At 43.9% G+C, this 21,398-nt stretch overlaps 1 protein-coding gene across 2 annotated transcripts in view; it reads right to left on the bottom strand.

The window, feature by feature from the left end:
* The window catches only part of EIF2A (eukaryotic translation initiation factor 2A), a 247,232-nt gene that overhangs the window by 122,420 nt on the left and 103,414 nt on the right, over positions 1 to 21,398 (bottom strand). For both annotated transcript variants that reach the window (XM_078668056.1, XM_078668057.1), the window contains exon 4: positions 8,646 to 8,764. In XM_078668056.1, coding sequence (XP_078524182.1) covers positions 8,646 to 8,764 — 119 coding nt within the window. The remainder of the gene's footprint in view (positions 1 to 8,645; positions 8,765 to 21,398) is intronic.

Here is a 21,398-nt window from a genome sequence, read left to right as displayed (position 1 = left end):
ACTCAGTCGGGTTTCGTCCCTCACCGCTCCACGGCCTTCAACATCCGCACTTTATTTAATACCCTACAAAGAATAAATCCGGACACTCCTGCAGCAGCAATCCTTCTAGACCCTGAAAAAGCTTTTGACTCCCTTGAATGGCCCTTTTTTTCTGTCCATAAAGCAGCGTATGGGGATGCCACAGGGATTCATTGCCACTACAGCTCTGTTATACAGTCAACCCACAGCTAGGCTCCGGCTCAATGGTACCTTATAGGCGCCCTCTCCCTTGTCACATTGCACGCGGCAGGGCTGTCCGTTTTCACCCTTGTTATTTATATTAGCGGTGGATCCCTTGATAAGGCACTTCCAGGAGAAACACCTAGACAGGTGTTTACAGTTCAACACAGGCCCACTGCTGGTTTCATTATACGCAGATGACACAATACTATATGTCCGTGACCCTCATGTAAACCGGTTTCCTCTTATCCGGGAGATACTCCGTTTTGGTACCTTTTCTGGACTGGGGATAAATTGGCGTAAATCAGTTATTGTTCCTCTCACAGCTAGCACAGCCCAATGGAACTTAGAGTTCCCGTTGGAATGGTGTTCAGACTCAGTGAAATATTTGGGGTTGCACATACATCTTGAGACGGATCAGATTATTCGTCGTAATTATGGGGTGGCGATTTCCAAACCTGAGGCGCAAATAGACACATGGCTTAAGCTCCCACTCTCCATGGCAGGGCAAGTGGCCCTCATCAAGATGATTGTACTTCCGAAGTTTTTATATCTATTTCAGAACATCCCAATTCCACTCACGAACAGGTTTTTTAGCACTCTTCGCTCCCACTTAATTAAACTGGTGTGGGGCAACAGGAGTCCCAGAGTACGATGGCAGATCATGATGCTCCCCTGCGACAGAGGAGGGTATTGAGTCCCTGATTTGCAATTGTATTATTTAAAGGCGCAATGCAGCTTAGCACAGGCGTGGTACCATCCAGATGCCAGGATCCCTTTCCTGCGTCCGGAATCGGATTTTGTTTTGCCGGACACCTTAGCAACCGTACTGCCCCTGGGAATGCCTAAAGACCCCAAAGACATTCAGCCGGTTTCAACTACCAGGTGGGCATGGGCTAAACTGGGGCGTATTACAAATTCCCAGTCTATGTACTCTTCTGCCCTTCCACTCCCTAATGCCAAATGGTTACCTATAATGGGCGAAAAGCTGGTGCAGAAGACTTGTACTAAATTTAACATTGCTACAATGGGTGACTTGTTTCCGGCAGGCCACATTTTTGATCCAGATGATGAGTCCTCATTTCCAGACATTACATTTATGGACAGATTTGTCTTGGGGAGACTACGTTCGGCACTGCGGGCTAAGCTCCCAGATTATCCACTAGAACAGTGTTTCCCAAACTGTGGTCCGCGGACCCCCAGAGGTCCTTGACACATTCCCAGGGGGTCCGCAGGCAGCAGTTTTGAAAGCACTTCAAAGTTTCTTGTAGAATTAGCAGTTTTCGAGCAACAATAAAAGTGTCAAGATAACACCAGTGATTCATGTACCTGCTGGAGAGAGATATGAGAGTTTGGTCCAATGGCAGCTTTAACTTATCTAATGTAGCACAGAGGATTAATAAGCCTACTGCAAAGAACATGTACCATGCATTTAATTTTTTATTTTATGTGCATAGGTCAGTCAGTTACTTACTGCTTTTGTCAGTAACTTATTTTTCTTCCCAGTTTGTCGTATCCTGGTGCATACTAAGGTCTTCATTTACTATTCTTTAAAAGCTAATAACATTCAATATGTAATGATAACTGTGTTGTAGACTGCACCATTGTTTCCCCAAGACTTTTGGGGGAGAGCCTTCCAAAGCCCCCTCTTTAGTGGCCATGCACTTGGTATGCACCATATGGGGACTGGTCTGAAAACATTTTCTAGGGCTGCTTTTGGTTTCCAGTCTGGCCCTGGCAGGAGCAGGAGCCTCGTACTGCAAAATAAAACCAGCCATGTAAAAGTTTGTCACTGGGATGCAGCACCAACCTTCCCATTAAATTATTTAGTTTTTTGCAAATTCTTTCAATATCAAATATTAAGAGGGATATTTACTTTAGAAGTGGAGGAGAGTGTCGTTAGCCTCCTTGGCTTAACAACACGCTCCGCCACTTCTGAAACATAGGGCTGCATCATATTTACAAGAATATGGTGCAGCCGTGCGTTTCCCCCTGCGCTGGCGCTACTCTTAGCAGGGTAGCGCCAATGCAGGTACCCTTGCACCATAGTGCAGGGGAAGATTTTTTACGTACAGGAAGATCCTCCTTCCTGAACATAAAAAACCCAAATCCTTTTGCTTTTTCCATGTGTACTGCATAAGGCAGCACACATGGAAAAAGCAAAATCGAGGAGAAATAAAGCATTTCTCCTTGTTTTGCCAAGTTAAATCCAGGTGTTTCCTTGTTTTAATTTTGGCGCAGCCTCCTATTTACGCTACTCTTGTAAATAGGAGGCAGCGTTAAAAAATCAATGGGTGTTGCAGTGGAATGCCCACCAAACACCCACTGCCCACCTCTTTCTCGCTAAGTATTGCATGAATGGGGGCCTTATTTGCAAAGCAGCGTTAAGCCACGATAAGTGGCTCAACGCTGCCTTGTACATAAGGCGAAGCCCCTATTGCCACGGGAACATCGCAAAAAGGGACATTCCAATGGGGATAGGGGCTTGTAAATATGCCCCAAAAATTGTTAGTAATTAGAGTTTTTCTTTTGTGTACACCTGTGTTTATTTTGTTTGAATTACTGTTTTAATGTTTGAAATTTAAATCCTACAAATTGATTGGGGGTCCCCGGTTTCCGGTGGTGACTGAATGGGGGTCCACAGGAGTCAAAAGTTTGGGAACCACTGTACTAGAGCCTACGTCTTTTCCCCCACTCACAATGGTAATAGGTTGTAGCAAAGGGGTTTATCTTATATCCCAGCTCTACAAGGCGTGCGCAGACCTTTTCCAGTTAACGATTATAGAGTACGCAGCGCTTGGGAAGCAGATTTGGGTAACCCAATAACTGACGAGAAATGGATGGCTTGCTGTGCGAAGACAAAAACTGTATCCGTCAATAGTCGTCATAAACGGATTCATTTTAAGTACCTACGCAGAATTTACGTCACCCAGCTAGAGCACACAGGATAGATCCCACTAGATCACACTATTGCCAGCGGTGCAATTCCCCGCAAGCAGACTTTGCGCACCTCGCCTGGACAAGCCCACACATACACACTTTATAGAGAGAAGTACACAAGACAATAAGCAGCATGATACAGGTGCTGATGGACCCCTGCCAGAGATTGCCCTCTTGGGATACGTCATCCAGTTTCCCCCTAAAGTTCGCAGATTTGCTACCATCTGTCTGCTATTGGCCAAAGAGAAATCGCCATACACTGGGGCGGCAAGCGGACACCAACAATAAAAGGCTGGCTCCATAGCTTAGCATCTTGCTCTATGAAGAGTGAGCTGTATGCTAGTACAATCCCTCCATCCTCCAGACCTAAAGACATCTGGGGCCCCTTCAGAACCTTCCTATCTACACAACAACAGGATCCCCCCACTCAAAAGGAACAGTGTATAGTCCCAACGGGAGTGGGCTAGAATGGATCAGGTTATGCATCAGTAACAAAGCATATGCGATACCCGATCTCCAGAGCTAAGATCTCATTCTATTTTGATGTGTAAAATCGGGAGGATTGTCACTGGAGTATTGATGGCCACGAGAAGTGGCGTGCGCTCGAGTTGGGTCATGAATGTATTATCTGTATTGTACATCACATTTCACCTCACCAACTGTGCCTAGAAGAAAGTTATGTCAATAATACCTTGTCATCATAATTGTGATGACATTTGACTGAACTCAGTGCCTTGCTTTGTCTTTAATAAAATGCTAAATAAGGTTAAAAAAAACACTTTGTTATGGACACTGAATTATAATTCTTTACAAAGTTTGCGATGCACTACGACTAGAAGACATTTGCGATACGCCGGTGTAATCTTGAATAATTTCGCATTAAAATTACGCGCATTTTTAAGAAATGTTGCAAAATAAAACAGATGCAAATTATGCACACCCATACTAAACACACCTTCACCCAAACGGGTAAATCGGTCACTATCCAGAAGACCAATAAAACGTTACATTAAAAAACTAAATTTAAATAAAGTAAAATGCAACAAAATACATAAAAAATTAGTTGATTAAATAAATGAGGCAGTCCAGTCCTTAAAAATGAAGCAAGCTGCATCAAAAACAGGGTTTTGAAGCACAACAGAAAAACATCAGGAACGAAGTTGAAATCATCTGGAAACGCATTTCACAAGTGCAGACAGTGGGGAAAAAACAACATAATTATAATTTGTGAACCTTAAACGTTTTCAATTGTATACCACAGGATGACGTTTGAGCAAGAAATGATCATGGGCAGGCTCAGGTGAGTAAGGTCAGGTGGAACAGATAGTAAAGGTATTAAAAGCGAAGCTGCACAGATTGAAACTAGGGTTGTATGCAGCTTTTATAACACAAACGATGTCTCACGAGGATCCTAATTTTTGTCTTGCCCGTAGTTCACTAAGTTTTCTTCTTTTGCTCGGTTTACGCAAAGGCATTGTTTTTTCCCCAGCATAGTGGCGATATTCCCTTTGCAAGCGCTTAGTGGGGGTAAAAATGGATGTGCTGCTTTCTTTAGAGTTAACTCATTAACCCTTTTCCTCTCAACTTTGAAAGTGGATGCATAATTATATTTTGTATTCCCTGGGCGGATTCCGCTACGCGAACTCCGCTACGCGGCCGCTGATGATACATGGATTTACTCCATTCAGTGCAGGTATACCTCTCACCTTACTGTTTGTAACTCACCTTCTGACCTAATACCTCCGTACTTTTCTAATGGAGTCCTCCGTTTCCTGTCACCGACAGATGCCGTTTTTGAATATCCAGTTAGGAGACTCCTATCAAGCTTGGTGATTCCATCTTGCAACGAGTTACCGGTAGGCCCGTTTGAACTTGTCCTTTTTTCCAGAGGCCCTCTTGACATATTGGCATAAATAGTGATGGTCTTTCCCTCTTTCTCCTCCTCTAGAGAATTCCAATTGCTGATTTAGTTTTTCTACGGAGACTGCCGTCTTCTGTTAATGTCAGATGCCGGTTTCTCCAAACAGGTATGCATGAATTTTCAGAGTGGAGTACGCGAGCTTAACAACCTGGCACGGACATGCCTAGTTGAATTTCTCTTCAGAATTTCTCTTCAAATTTTCCTGCTATGTGGCACAATAAGTGATGGCCTTTCCCTTCCTTTCATATAGATTTCATTTGATGCAACCCTGCGGCCCTTTTTTCAACTATATGGTCCTTGATGTTATCGACTTAATCCATCTGGATTTATAAGTGTTGTCTATTGCAAGTTCTCTTACTCAATACATTTGGTTAATATGCAAACCGCTGGGTACCAGCTTATTTATTGCATTTTTTCCTCCCTACTTAGAATGACGTTTCTACAATTATACTTCAGTTGTGTCTGAGACCAAAGTTTGGCCCTCCTGCCTCGGCTCCATTAAGCCTGACGTGTGGGAGTATCAGTTCCCTCTCCGCCTTTGATAACAAGCATCCTGGTATGTCTTGTTTTCTCTAACTTTGATGTGCTGAGTCTTTTTGATTTCAACATTGTGGATTTGTTCCTAATGATAATACCCTCTTTTGTACTAAATAGGTTTGTGTCCCTGTCTTCCGTCCTGATGAAGACCCTAATGCAAGGGATCAATTTCAGCCTGCCTTCATAATAGGGGTCGAAACGTCGACTGTTTTCTATGTTTTTCAGCTTCATTCCAACAATTACGCTAATGAGCATATATATGAAGCATGTTATTTTGTAATAATATCATTGAACTTATGGTCATTGACAATCTGAATCAGTCTAAGAGTTTTTGATTGATTGTAGCCTTTGGCTTTGTTTTTATGTCACTTACCCTTCCTACACTCACTGTACACTTCCCCTCCCCCCTTTTCCAGGGCACTTCACTAAAATTGTAAATGTGATATTTAATATGTTTGCCTTAATAAGTGGCTTAGCTACATTATAAATAAAAACAATGTTAGCAGACTGACCTTCTTGTCCTTACAATTGATTTTTCTTGATGGTTTGTAAACAAGTTATTTTGGACACTGTTTCGCCTCCAAACTATACACTTCGTTAGCTTTCTCAGTAAAAGGCACATGGTTTTCAACTTTTCCCAGCTGTCACTGTGAACTCCCAGCAGAACAAAGCACATTGCACTTTTTGCATATTTTACACTGCACAAAGAGTGTGATTCCTTTGGCCGATATTACGAGCACTATAAACCAGATCTCACGCCGCGGCCTTTGCTCATTTGCATTGCTTGGAAAATGGAACCATGCTGTTTTAAATTACATTTTAAGTGCCATAAAGATACAATCTCATTACTGAATCCCTCTCTCATCACACAGCTGGCTTTTAATACTTGTTTTTAGACTATCATGACTTTTATGGCTCAGTTGAGCAGAATAAAGTATTTGATGATGACACTTTGACAATGTCACCCTCAGGGCCTGTGGAAACCGCAAGCTCCTGGTTTGAGTTGCAATGCAAAACATTCCCGTATTTGCAAGAACATTGCAATCATTTTTAATAGCGCAGTGGGACTGGGCAGAGTACTTGCAAAGCAGCAATCCTTTAGATTTATAATGGCATTGCAAAAAATGGAGCACTGCAAAGAGGGCACTGACAGGGAAACACAGATTACCGGCTAATGTTTAGGAATCATCTGTGTGCCTGTGCAAAAGTGGTAGTGGGTAATGTTGGCACCAGAGGGGGATCGAGACAGAAATATCTCGAACAGGGTGCTTTCACACGAGACAAGATGATCACATATTATTGCGAGTTCATAGGCAGGTTGCTGAAACAGCCAAAATAGTAGACAGAGTAGAGGTTAAGAATTTCAACAAGGATCACAAACTGCACCCATTATTGGCAGGCAGAGAGATAATCCATGTTAGTTGACGCGGAGTTGATCCATGTTAGCTGACGTGGAGATGATCCACGGTTTTTGACGTGGAGATCATCCACGGTAGTTGACGTGGAGATGATCCACGGTAGTTGACGTGCAGATCATCCACGGTAGTTGAGGTGAAGATGATCCATGGTAGTGGAGGTGGAAATGATCCATGGTAGTTGACGTGCAGAGCCGTTTCACTTTCTGGGCTTATTAATACCAGATACAGGCAGGGGCATCGATAATGAAAGGACAGGAGCTTGACCTGGCTGGTCATGAGGCTTAGCTCTTCTTGAGGAACTCGTTCAAAAAGGCTGGCAAGCAAGTTCCCAACAGTAGATAGTATGATTACTAGAATCGGAAAAGCTACTCAACTCCTGTGACAGGCAAGAAGTGTCTCCTGCGCCAAAATTGCTGGTTTGCTTCTTTGCACAAAAGGTTAAACGCTCAGATATTACACCAATATGTTTTGTGGCAAAACACATTAGAATGAAAACTCTTTGTGAGCTGGCAGAAAATGTGAAGAACACTGTAACGTTTTGATCAAGATGACACTCTTATAAAACTTATGCACTAATTTCCCCATAAAAAGGAATAAAGTGTAGAAATACCAAAATTACGAAGTATCGTTACAGCCAGTAGGTCTTGCTTTGCTGACCTAGTGGCTTTGCCAAAGCTGAGCAGCAACGGCAAAAAAAAAAAGGAAAAGGCTGCATCATCTGGTATGCGTTTGCATGCGTGATGGCATATGAGTTTGCGTGCATGACAAAGCATACTTTAGTGTGACGACATATGCATGGTAATGCACCACCACATACGTGTGCCTACAGAATGATGTGGGCGCCATGTTTTTTTAATTTTATTTACCTTTCAATATGGTAGACACAACTGAGCCAAGGATCAGTTCATTAAAAAAATATATTTTATTTCCATAAAAGCGCTTTTTGGCAATGCGGAGCGGCCTGGCAGCAACTGGCAGGAGCCTGGCCCTCTAAATAAATAAACGTAAATCAATTTTTAAAGGACCTGGGGAGTGGGGGAGGGGCAAGTGGAGAATGGGAGGAGAGAATTAATGGAAAGTAGGCAGGGGCGAGGGAACAATAGAGGTGCACCAAAACGCTTTTTGGAGTAAGGAGTGGCCTGGAAACAAATGGCAGCCCACCAAAATCTTAAAACACTTTTTCTTCAAAGGGCAAGTGAGCAAAGGATGAGCAGGTAGTGGGCGGATGAAGGGGAAGTAACAGGGATGAGTATTTGAGGGAAAGAGAAGCAGTACGAGAAAGAGAACATATGTATCTTCATGGGGTGCTTAATACAAAAGAAAATAGTTTCCTAAATGTGAGCAATGGAAGGATAAAAGTCTGCCCAATCAAAAGCATAGTAAAGAGCCCATGTTCTAGAAGACAGACAAGCACAAGAAGATAAAGGAAAGCCAACAAAAACAAGCTATCAAGTGAGAACAACAAGAAAGTCAACCAATACTAAGTAAAGGGCGTCTTTAAGCCCACTGTAAGAATTGGGTATGGTCTACAAGAAGCTTTCGATTACAGGCAGCAAAAATCTGTGTTGAGAGCAAGACCTAAACACCATCCGTACCCAACAGTTACTTACATACATACGTCTGCCATGTAGCAAGAACATTGTTCTTTGGAGAAATTTCAAGGCCAACAACCTTTGGGTTATCAAAGGAGTGCAGCAGACCGCCATCAGCAACATTCACAATGTTTATTCTGAAAACAGAAAAAGTTGTTTCAGTGGAGCCAGATTAGACAGGTTAATTAATAGCCAACTTCACTGCATTTAGACTTCTTGGTCACCAAGGCACATAGACATGTGTACGCTTACCAATATCACGTAAAACAGCTTTGCCAAGATAGCAATTAAAACCCTTGGAAGAATAATGAGAAGATGACAGCATTTCAAAACAGATGCCACATATTATGTGCAGAAACTTGAAAAGTGACATGAACTCCCTCCCCCCCCCCCCCCCCAACAAAAAAAAACAAGGTGGTGGTGGGTTATGTGCCCCCATATATGAACCGCAGAAACAGAAGTGCTTCAGAGACAGCCCTTGGGAGAGTAGACAATTTCTCATGCACGTGGAACACAAAACTAAACCCTCTGAATTTTGAGAACATGGCTAAATAATAAAGGATGCAGGAGAGAGTTGCGAGAGAGTTGGGAAAGTAAATAAACGGAAAAAAGACACACAGCTCAAGGTATCCTAGGGAATCTTGGGCACTATTAAAACATGATTATACTTTCTTATTATTTGGAGTACAAAGATTGCGCATTTGGACAACGCGGATGTCAAATAAAACTAGTCAATAGGCACCTTAAAATAATTTATGTAATATTGGAGGTCCAGCAGAGAGGAAAAGATAGGTGACGGATATGTAACCTCAAACTATAAATACAGCCTCACTAATGTAAAAAAAAAAAAAAAAAGATGGCGATGAGCGTTTAGCTCACCCAGCCACCATCTGGTGTAACACAAGTTTAAATATATCAGAGCACGGGCTGTGGCTTAGCGTGTAAAGATGGAGGTCCCACTCTAAGAGTGCTCTGGACCCCTCGGTCATCAGCCACCATCGGTCCACCATTTTCTGTTTGCCTTGCCAGCCGCTACTGGTGTACGATCATTCCCAAGGGCTGTGCCTGTGAATGGCCGTGATCCAGAATGCCTGCAAAGGGAGGACTGAGCTGGCGATGTACCGGCTGTACCCAAGATGGCAGACCATGGCAAGCGCTACTACCCTGTCAGATGTGCTGGCTGGTGACAAGCGGAGCTGGCACAGTGAACGGCGCAACGGACAGTGTTGGTCTTGAAGGCCAAGGAGAGATCTGCAGCCTGCCGCCAGTGCCGCTGCTGGATACTGGAGGAGACGAGTGGGCAGAGTGTCCATACTGGGTTTCCAAAGGAGCAGGGGGGGCCTCTGCAGCTAGCAGCTGACTGCAAGCCTTGGGTGCCGGACTGCCTCTTAACGGACTTGTGTTGCTGCGGCGGGGCCTGACGTAATGAGGGGCATGGCTGAGCCTTATACCTGGGAAATCGGCGGTGCAACGTGGGGAGGCCTGGAACCAAGGCCATGAGCTAACCTGCGCTAGCGTGACAGTCTGTGGGGCATAATGACCTGTGACACAGGCGGTAAGGTAAAATTTATTGTGCAGTTAATTAAAAACCATTACAAACAATCTCCGTTTTTACACAGTTTCAAGCTAAAACAACACATTACAATAGTAGTTCAACGCTAAAAGACTATTTGTTCAGAATACAAAGTAAAAACTATAAAAACATGTGGTTAGTAATTTATAAGCCCCAAATATACATAAAGGCTTGCCCAAAAATTCCTCTATCGGAGCCTTTTATACTGCAGGGGACGTTGGGTGGGGAATAAAGTGCCATGTGTGCTAATTATTATTGGAACGATTTCATTACTCAGTGCCCATGTGGGGTTATACTGGTCTCAAGAGCAGTTAGCCAGATCTATATATGCAAGGTTGCCTTGCAGATGTATTAGACAAAAGAGTCAGAGCATAATTTAAGTTTGTTCTTAGATGCTTGATTTACATATATTTCTAGGGTTAGTCATCTTGGCAGTCTCGGCCTGGCGTGGGCTAAGAAATAGAGAGTACTTAATTCCAAAATCATCATTGAGGGGGGGTGGAGTGCATCAAAGGTCGACACTAGGGGCTTAGCGCAAAATGCAAAGTGTACTTAGATTACGGATATTTCTAGAAACAGAGCTCCTTGCCAGAGTAGGGAATTAAGTTTTTGCAGGGCAGCAAGGGTTAATCCCCCGGAGTGATTTAAACTTGCTGGGTCTCCCTTTCAGACCAGCTAGGTATTAGAACCTATGGTACAAGGGGGCGGCATGAGATAACCCACCGCATGATCTTAAGCTATCCTTGTTTCGGTCCATCAAAAGTTTGAAACGTGTGATACCAAAAAACATTAATTAAAACAGAGTAATTTTAAGGTCAAGTCCATCGCCTCTTCAGATGTAGTGACTTGGAGCAATGCTGTTTAGCAAGGACCAATTTTACATCTTGACCCTTTTCTCTCAGGATTCCTTTAACTTCCTAGAGAATGGGAGAGAAGAAAAGAAAAAAGAAGCTCAGATTCCCCTTGCCTACCCTAAAAATACACTTGCCACCCAAACACTCTTACTCACTCACCAGCACAGCTACTCACACACCCACTTATACACCAATAACGCCACTCACACACCCATACACACAAGGATACATACAGTCACACAGCCAGTCACATAACATATGTTAGAAGTAGTATCACTCAGTAGTAGTGCACCTACTATACTAATTTAACTTTTGTAGTAGTTAGTATATAGGTTTAACAATTAAACTCTTACAAAATACTTACTTTCACTAAATGTCATCAGAGATGTAATTTGAGACATCATCAGTAATGTCATGAGTGATGTTACTGACCATGTCATGAGTGATGTAATATGTGAGGTCATAAGCAGTGCATTGCAGGGGCGTAAGTTATAGTTAGCTCAGGTAACTATAACTGCTGAATTTTTATGGTTTTGTAATAGTGAAATCTGAGCCTTACTATAACATCCCTGTAATCTTTTTAAACAAATTTCCATGGTTTTATAACTGGAAGTCGCATTTGCAGAGTGGTGGAGAAAGAGGGAGAGACTTACTAGAGGAAACAGGAGGACTTTTTGGCCCCCAAGAAACGTCAGCATCCAAGAGGACCTAATTTCCCAACCACTATGCTCCAGGAGGCACATTTATAGAGTGGTGGGGAAAGGGGCCGTGGCCTCCAAAGATCTCTCAGCAATACCGCTGTGTGGGACCTACTGGAGGTAACAGGAGGGGTAGTTGGCCCCAAAGACCCTCTGCATCCATGGGGACTTCATCCCCAAATAGTAGAGAGCCAGGATCCGCATTTGCAGAGTGGTGGCGAAAGGTGGGCGTGGCCTCCAAAGACCTCCTAGCAATACCGCTGTGTGGGACCTACTGGAGGAAACAGGAGGGGTAGTTGGCCTCAAAGAACCTAAGGAGTTCAGGGGGCCCCATACCCAAAGGTCAGGGCAAATCTGTAATAAGGGAGGAGGGGGGGGGGGGGTCGCGTGGCCCCATTCTCTGGGCCCATTTCGGCCCCAGGGACCCCATTCCCCAGGGCCTGGCCTTTCTCAAATGGAGGAGGGGGACCATGCGGACCCCCTCCATGGGACGGTTTCAGCCCCGGGCTTCGGACTCTCTCAAATGGCCTTCACTGGCCATGTCTGCTGGGTACCCCCAGGGACATTTCTTTGAGAAAACAGTTGGTGTTTTTGCAGCTACTATAACTCTGGAGTTTGTTTTACCTAACCCGGATTTAGAATTCCTTAATTGAAGAACTTTTCCTACGCCATCTCCAATATGTTGCTGAGCTAATCTCTATTGGTTTTAGCAACCTGTTGCTTTGTAGCAGGGATTCTGCTCCTACACAGAACTGTGCAAAGAGACTTGGAACCTCATTGAATTAGCAGGGCTCGAAAAAATCCCAAAAATGGTACTAGTCCTGCAGGACTAGTACCTTAAAAAATGTCCTCGACCTAACTGCAACCTACTTGACCTCAGCCTCTGAAAGCGGAGCAATTGTGACAAGATAAGATTTAAAGGCATCTTTATTGTTCATTAACTTTGTGAGCAATAAAAATACCTTTAAATCTTGTTATCTTGTCACAGTTCCTCTGTTTTCACAGACAGAGGACAAAAGTTGGTTTGTTTTCCTACTCAACAGAAAGGACCTAAAAACAGCTCGACCTTGTTAAATTTAGCTTGCATATGCGAGCGGTCGAGTGAAATTTACGAGCCCTGATTAGGGTGTACCAAAACTCACCTTAGTACCCAACATCCCCTACCAGACTAGCAACATTGTCCCATTGGCTCTTCCATAACACCAATGATTAGACAACCCAGAACATGGAACTTCGATTACCTCTTGCAATGTGGAACACATGAACACTCTTTCGTTATACTAACATACTAGTCCAAAACAGGGAGTAAATGAAGACACATGCAAGTTTGAAATATTTATTTCTAATGCCGTGTTCTCATGCGCAGTGTCTTGGCTAATACAAGCACACATATTATAAGCAACAAGATTATCAGCATAGTTACTATTCCATAAAATACAAAGGGAGAAAAGCATGTTATAATGCTAAATGGAAACAGGTTTAAAATATACCTATATTTCACCCTCCCTTGCTAGTAGGTTATTTTATATCTACAGAAGGTCTCTTGGGATTACAAAGGTGGCCCCATACCTCTGCTATTTAGCAGAAGTGGATCACATCAAATTCTGCACAAGCTCTCAGCATACGAAAGTTCTCCAAGTGTGTGTGTGATCATGCCTACGCAGTGCATTATTAAACGCGCCAATCTCAGAGGTGGCAACAGCTGCATATATGTTATGTCTAGAACGTGCGCTGATCAGTCTGAACAACAACCACTGTGTTGAAATAACCTTGAAGGCCTCGGCACTCACTGTTCAGACTAAGCTTACCAAGCAAGGCTGCTAATATAGAAAAACATGTTATTCACGTGTGAAGCAAAACACTCTGCTAAACTCTAAACATGTAATAAAGTGGGTGCCGGTGTGCAAATGCAGCAGAAAGGAAAAAATAGTGTTTAAACTTCTAATAAGCTCATGTCAACTTAACACTGTGTGAATGCAAGGCTCAGCCCCACAACAGCTTCCTCTCTTCAGGAATTCAAATGCAACCTTTGGTCCTACTCCATCAATCCTTTCTACTCTGCCTAATATGGGACTCAATGATGACATTCCTTGGTTGGCACTCACCTGAGCCCAGGAGTACACCAGCCTCCCCATCACGATACAGGCTGTTACAGTTTCTAAGTGTTTCAGTTTTTTGTCTCCTTAGGCACACATCCTGTGTCATGCCTCTCCATTATGAGTGTTTTTGTTGGCACACTCAGACCTTTATTATGAGTGTGATCACGCTCCACAGGGCGTTTTTAGCTCTGTGATAGGTCCTTGAGTGATTTACTGTATCTGCCACATCATTCATTCACATCACTGTGTGGCCCTTATGCTATTTCTTCTCAGCACACATTGTGCTGTCCCTTTTTGACAACCAGGGTTGGATGTTGGGCCTCGTTCACATTTGAGTGCCCCGGTTTCTCATACCCCTTGTATTGTTCCACTGTACCGGTCCCCTACTCCATTGTGCCAGAGTTTGCCGAGCAGCTCCAGGACCACATTTCCCAGCATCCCTGGGTGCTTTTCCAGGAAACGGTGCCCCAAACTAATCTTCCCAGCGACCTCATCAGGTAGTAGTCCGCATGGACTACATTTTCCTTTATCCTCTTTGTTTTCTTCAGGGAATCATTGTCCCGGCACTGCTTAAGTGCACCGACCCGGATTGGCCTCCGCCCTGTTGGACGAACATATGATTCCTGCCTCTACGCTCACGTTGAGCGGTAAGTAGCCCAAGCACTTTTGCTTTTGTTATTTTGTACCACTTTTCTGAGTAGTTTGTCTTTCGGCACTCGCTTGCCCCGAAGCAGTTCCGAGACATGCTGGCTTACATGCCCTGTCTCTACAGGCCCACCGACTCGTTCAGTTAGTTGGCCCGCACCTACATAGGCACTCGCACGCACGGGCACGTCCGGACGTAGTTCCGAGACCTGCTGACTCACATGCCTTCCTGCGGTCCCAGTTTCCACGAGCTTACCGGCTCGTTCAACTACTCTGGATGGCACTCTTCTTATGTGCCTCCCCGCAGCCCAGGTCCCCACGAGCTGGCCTTCAACTAATTGTTTGGCACACCTTGTCTGTGAGGCCCGGCGGGCAAGTCACCGTGGGACCTTCTCATTCCAGAGCAGTTGTTCAGCTATGCTCGACCACGGTCACTACACGCATCAGGTTGGGGCTCCTTGCCTTCACTCGACCTGGCAAGTTCGCTTCATAGTACTGCTCAGCTCGAGATATCTGGCCTCACGCCCGACCACCCCCCCTTTTGTACCGCTTTTCACGCCCGACCTCGGCGCTTACTACTTGTACTAGCCCAGGTCGATCATGTCATACATGATGGCCATTTTCGTACTCCCTCGAACACTTTTGGCAGATCGGCCTTCCGGCAACTACTTTTTAAGACCTTCTCTACTCCTTCAGCCACCTGGGCTGTTTACTGGAGTCACCTATGAGCTAGGTCAGACCCTTCTATGCTCTTTCTGCAACACACGGTTTGTCCACCCTCTGGGACTTACCTTCCAGTGCTTACAGATCTACCAACAACGCACAGCACACAACAACCACTAGCTGTGCAGGTCAGCTTTGCACATTTGTTTTTTTTCGCAAACTCATGCTTATAATTCCTCGGTCATTAGTGGGCTCGCACATACTACCTTGACGCCACCACCTTTTTCTATTAGGTTGGGTTGGCATATGTACCTTTGCCTAATAGCCCAGGAGAGAAGCGAAGATTATTCTAACCTCTGTGGGTGAGTATTGCATCATTTAATCTTGTATCATGTAAATACAGTGGTTTCACCTCGTCCAATGTTTTGACTGAAGTGATAGTCTGTTGTGCTGTGGTACAACCATGCATCACGTCTTTCCTTGTTATTCTAAACAGCGTGCGGCATTGTCTTTTTGTTTCACCACAGGTTTCACCGCAGAATCTACTGAATTACAGGCCACTGGTCCAGTATAATACACTGTTTTTGTCATTTTCACACCTAGTGATAGGTGCATCATTTTCACTTATTGCAGTAGCTAAATGTTGATCCTGTTGAAGACCACAATACTCTGATAGGTCCAAATGCCGAAACATGTTGATCTTACTCGAATGTAGTGGTCTCTAATGTCGGCAGTTGCATTACTAGCAATTTGTTTTTAACCCGGTCACAAGGTAGCTGAATAAAGGTTGCCATATAGCAAGCCTTGTAGCCAGTTTTTACCCACTGTCACTCTAGCACTGCACTTCACTCTCAACACACCGCGCTCACATAGGGTTTTAGAATAACCCTCCTTACCAACATAAAACATCCCTGTGCTCCTCCCTCGCAGCGAGGGGGTCATAGCCCGCATTGAGACTAGGCTCTTGACGCAAGGAGGCACCCCTATGATGAAGCATGACACCTCTGGTGTGAGGGGAACCGTCCTTTAAAGGGATCCCCTTCAAGAACATGGTCGACCAAGTTCACTTGCCCCTCAGACCCTTGCCTTGGACACGTGCTGAGAAGGCATTCCTGGGCATAGCCCTCCCGATTGCAAAGCGCAACATAGCTGCAAAGTAGTTGAGTCCTATCCCTCCAACCCTCACTCAATGGAGGTAGGGTATGGACTAGTGCACTCAGCAGGAGTGGGTGGTCTTTGAATCACTGGGTTGCTCCCAGAAACACAGGCGGGTGGGGGGGAAATGGTTGGGTCATCTACTGTAATTTGATTGTTACTGGAGGCCCTGGATCAGAGTGTACAGTGTCCGTTTCTACACATAATTGTACTGTTATTCCCTGTGATCATGGTGTGTTATATCATAATGTATGCTTCAAGTGCCATACTAGCTTGTTTTCATATGGCCAACTCCATTGACCTTAAAATTCAATAAAGTTTGTTTATTAAAATAAATAAAATGCATTGCTAAAACTTCCCACCACCTGATCAGTGCTTAAAAGACACATCAGCAATTTGGGGTTATCACTAGATAGACAGTCCCATGAGCGGAATCGGGTAAAAAAAATTAATCAGTAATAAATATTTGTAAACCCAAAAAGAGTTGGGGGCTCTGGTGCCTATTGTTGCCAAGTGTGTTCCATTATTGTCAAGACAACGGATAAAGTGTGTCAACTCATGATCATCCAGCTAAGGATGAAGCTGAAGATTGACAGTCACCTCAGCTTATCCCGCAAACAGAAATTCAGATAGCATGTGCAGAATAACAGTGCTGTTTAAAAGCACAGAAACTGAGTGAATGGACACATCAAAGTGCAGTCAGCTTCAACAGAAAAGACATAGGAACATTAACCTAGTTACTATAATGATACTTTCTATGTATTGAGGCATTTATAAATAGTAAACATTTATTGTAGGTTGGTCCTGTAAGAAGTTTCTTCAAAACACTAAGGCCGTATTTAAACACTGAGCCGGATGTGGATGATATTCGTGTTCTAAAACACAAAATTAAACCAAAGTGATTAGCGTTTGGCAGGTGCTGGACATTCTGATATATTAAGAGTATTTTAATGTCAACTGCTCCCTAAATACAACAGAGAGAATCTCTGTTACCGATACCACTAACCTGTGATATATCCCCAGGCCCAGTCCACAGGAGCGACGAGAATTCCCCCACACTCCGAAAATCTATCTATGGGCGCAAAGAGAAGAAACACTTACACCCCCAAATGGACTCTCGGAGATGTGGGGTTAGGAAGCCAAAAGGCAGAGACCACAAATCCCCAGCTGGATCCCTCTGAATGACCAAAGACGAGGCGTACCAGCTGGACATCTCCGGGTGTTAAAAGTAAATGAATGAGCAGCAATGCAACGACAGATTTCAAGGCAGATAGCACAGGGTACACACAGCATCAGTTCACCAGTGAAAAGGGGAAAGGTGACTGACACTACACGTGACTGAACTCTGTTTACACTCTCACAGAGTAAAGAAGCCAATTGCTCCACAAACCAACACAATATCTCAAATACTGACTAGAGTCAGACAACACTCTCACACAACGCGTGTGATTAAAACATATATATGCTGCTCAAATAGAAAGGAAACATGAAACGCGCACCGCGCTTATAACTAATGATAGCTTGAAACTACATCTCCCAAAATGCAACAAGATGTCTATCTGGCATAGCAGTTGCTAACTAAACAACACTGTGGGTAAATGAACAACCCTGCGGGCCAGAAAAGGAAAATGCTCGCGGTCGCGGTGCATAAAGAAACAACACTGCGGGCATAGGAGGAGCGACCGCGATAACTGCCACTGAAATGCTTGCGGTCGCAGTGACTACATAAACAACACTGCGGGAATGAAAGGAGCGACCGCGCTAACTGATGCAGGAATGCGCGCGGTTGCGGTAATTACAAAAACAACACGGCGGGCAACAAAATCACTCGAGGCTGAAAGCTCTGTAAGCCTGACTACCAACAAGCGGAAGGAATCACAATTCCGTATGGGAACAAAGGAGGATACAAGAAATGAGGGCAAGCAGACAAGGAGCGGGCAGTCAGGAACCGGAAAACTGGAAACGGAGGGAGGAGCGAGGATCCAAGGGAGTGAACGCCAAGCACCGGCTTCTCGGCAGAACAAGGCATTTAAAGGTCGAGAGTAACAACTAACTCCACCTCTCTCAGAACGGCTAGGGACCGTCTTAAAAGTGTGTATTCTCCACAAAAGAAATACTCAGTCCCTTCACAGCCTCCAAGGGATCAAGCACGAAGCTTGTTGTCTAACAGTTCTCCCACCCAAAGGTCGTGTCACAGGACGAGGTTTGGTAAGTCATGGAATCTACGAATTAGAAAAGGTGCGTGTACATGTTCAGCTGGTTCCCATGATCTATCTTCAGGTGCATATCCCACCCAATCAATTAGATACTGGAGCTTACCCCTATATCTGCGGGAATCTAGAATTTTCTTTATTTCATATTCCATTTCTCCACACACTATAATAGGGGAAGAAGGGTCTTCAGGGTTCTGTGAGGATCTATACTCTTTAAGTAAAGAGACATGGAAAACCGGGTGGATACGCATTTCTTCGGGTAATTCAAGTTTTACAGAAACAGGAGTGATCTTCTTGGTGATTACATAGGGACCTATGTACCGAGGTTGTAATTTGCGAGGACCTTCTAATCTTAGATTCTTGGAAGCTAACCAAACCTGATCTCCAACCTTGTACTCAGGAGTAGGTCTGCGATGTTTATCCGACTGCAACTTCATGGCAGCTTTAGTCTTCTGTAACTCCTTTGTAGCGGCTTCCCAAGTAGTCAGAATAGTTACATGATGTTTGTGTACTGCAGGGATGTTGTCTAGATGAATCGCCATAGGAAAAGGAAGGAATCTAGGGTGATGGGCATGGGAAAAAAAGAACGGAGAAACACCTGTGGAAGAATGGGACGTGTCGTTGTATGAAAACTCGGCTAAGGGCAAAGCATGTACCCAATCAGAGGTAATGGTCGATAACAAACATCTTAGGAATTGTACCAAAGTTTGATTGGTCCTTTCTGTTTGGCCATCTGTCTGCGGATGGTACGCAGTGGACAGCCTATGGTCTATTCCCAGAGAAGCACATAGTCCCTGCAAAAGCGTGAAATAAACTGGGCCCCTCTATCGGTGATTATCACAGATGGAATGCCATGTAAACGAACGATCTGTTCTATGAACACATGAGCCAATTCCTTTGATGAGGGTAGTTTTTTTCAATGGAATAAAGTGCGCCATTTTTGTAAACAGATCTACCGCCACTAAGATAGTGTTATAGCCTTGTGTTCTAGGTAATTCTGTAATGAAATCCATACTTATTGTATGCCAATGAACTGAAGGAATGTCTGTGGGTTGGAGTAATCCTGCAGGGGCAGTGTGTAGAGATTTTTGTCTAGCACAGACAGGGCAGTCTGCTATATAGGACAATACATCTCTATTCAAACCCTTCCACCAAAACCATCTTTTACAAAGTTGCACGGTCTTCTCTCCACCAGGATGAGTGGTTAGTGAGGTGTTATGACACCATCTAATGATTTGTTGTTGTAAATCTGCTAAAGGCACATGCATCTTGTCTTCATGGAGATACAACCCATCCTTTATAGTATGTAATGGTTCTTTTAACCATTCAAGAGGTGATATTTCAGAACAGGCGTTCATTAACCTGGTCAGGAAAGGTGTGGTTTGATCTCCTATTACTCCTGCTCCAACGATCTTATTGCAAGGAATGAGAGGAGGATGGTCGTTCATTAGGATTTTTTAATCCGATCCCAATCTAGACAAGGCATCTGCTTTTCCCTGTTGGGACCCCGGTCGATAAGTAATGATAAAATCAAATTCACTAAAGAAAAGAACTCATCTCATCTGTCGTGGAGTTAATGCCTTGGCTGACTTAAAAAATTGGTCCGTGTAGATAGTAACAGAGTGTGGGGACCCCAATAAGTAATGACGCCATTGGAAGGCGAGCTTTATTGCCAATAATTCTCACTCTCCGATAGTATAGTTTTGTTCAGCGGGAAGAAGAGTCTTTGAAAAGTACGCTACGGGATGTAAACAACCCCTTGTAGCATTGCGCTGAGATAAAACTCCCCCCACCGCATATTGAGAGGTGTCAGCCTCAACATTGAAAGGCTGTGAATTGTCTGCATGGCGAATTATGGGAGCTGTAGTGAATCTTTTCTTGAGTTGGGAAAAAGCCTGCTCCGCCTCAGAAGACCAAACAAAAACTACCCCTTTGCGGAGCAGTCGCGTGATGGGAGCAATCAGGTCTGAAAAGTGGCCGATTAAGCGCCTGTAAAAATTGGCAAACCCAAGAAAGGATTGAACCTCTTTTACATTGGTAGGACTAGGCCATTTGATTAAGGCATTGATCTTCTTTGGCTCCATGAGTATGCCTTCTGGTGATATAATGAAAACTAAGAATTCAACTCTATTAGTATGGAAGGTGCTTTTGTCTAGTTTGGCGAATAACCTATTCTCTTTTATTTTTTGTAAAATCTTTTTGATGTGCTCAACATGTTCTTGTTCGGTATCTGAAAAAATCAGAATGTCGTCAATGTAGACGATTACAAAGAGGCAAGAAGATGGCAGTAAAGGATTTCCTGTTGCACCACCTAACTATACACAGAGATTCAAGTAGATAGCTCTACATATGCTGCCCACCTCTTTGGTCCACTGCCACGGGACCATACAAATATAGATAGACAACAAGCAAATGGAGAGGCAGAAATAGAAATGAATATATAATGTATCAATACATAAAAACGCAACACGTGTCCTTCATTGATATGAAAAAGTCCTGTTTTAATATGTCTTCTTGACACAATGATAAAATAGACAGCCAATATTCTCAACATAGGATGATCAAAGAAATAGCCAAGAAACAGCCAACGCGTTTCGCCCATTGCGGGCTTCCTCAGGGCAGGTTCAGATTAACTCTAATCACACTGGTTTCCAGATGAACAAATAGACACGCATATAAGCTTGTTGGTACAAGTATCCAGTGCATATAACAACAAAAACGGAAAAGAGGGGACATGAATTGGACATGATGTGAATCCCAAAAATTCTTTAACCAACGTAATTTCTGTATGACAGAAAGCAGGAAGAGACTCAAGTACCAGGATAAGCAAGCAACGACCAGAAGTAGCAGAAAAGGTTGCCGGACAGTTAT

This window comes from Lissotriton helveticus, chromosome 11 (genome assembly GCF_964261635.1).
Source record: "Lissotriton helveticus chromosome 11, aLisHel1.1, whole genome shotgun sequence".
In the NCBI taxonomy this organism is placed as follows: domain Eukaryota; kingdom Metazoa; phylum Chordata; class Amphibia; order Caudata; family Salamandridae; genus Lissotriton; species Lissotriton helveticus.
This window is presented reverse-complemented; position numbering and strand designations above follow the sequence as displayed.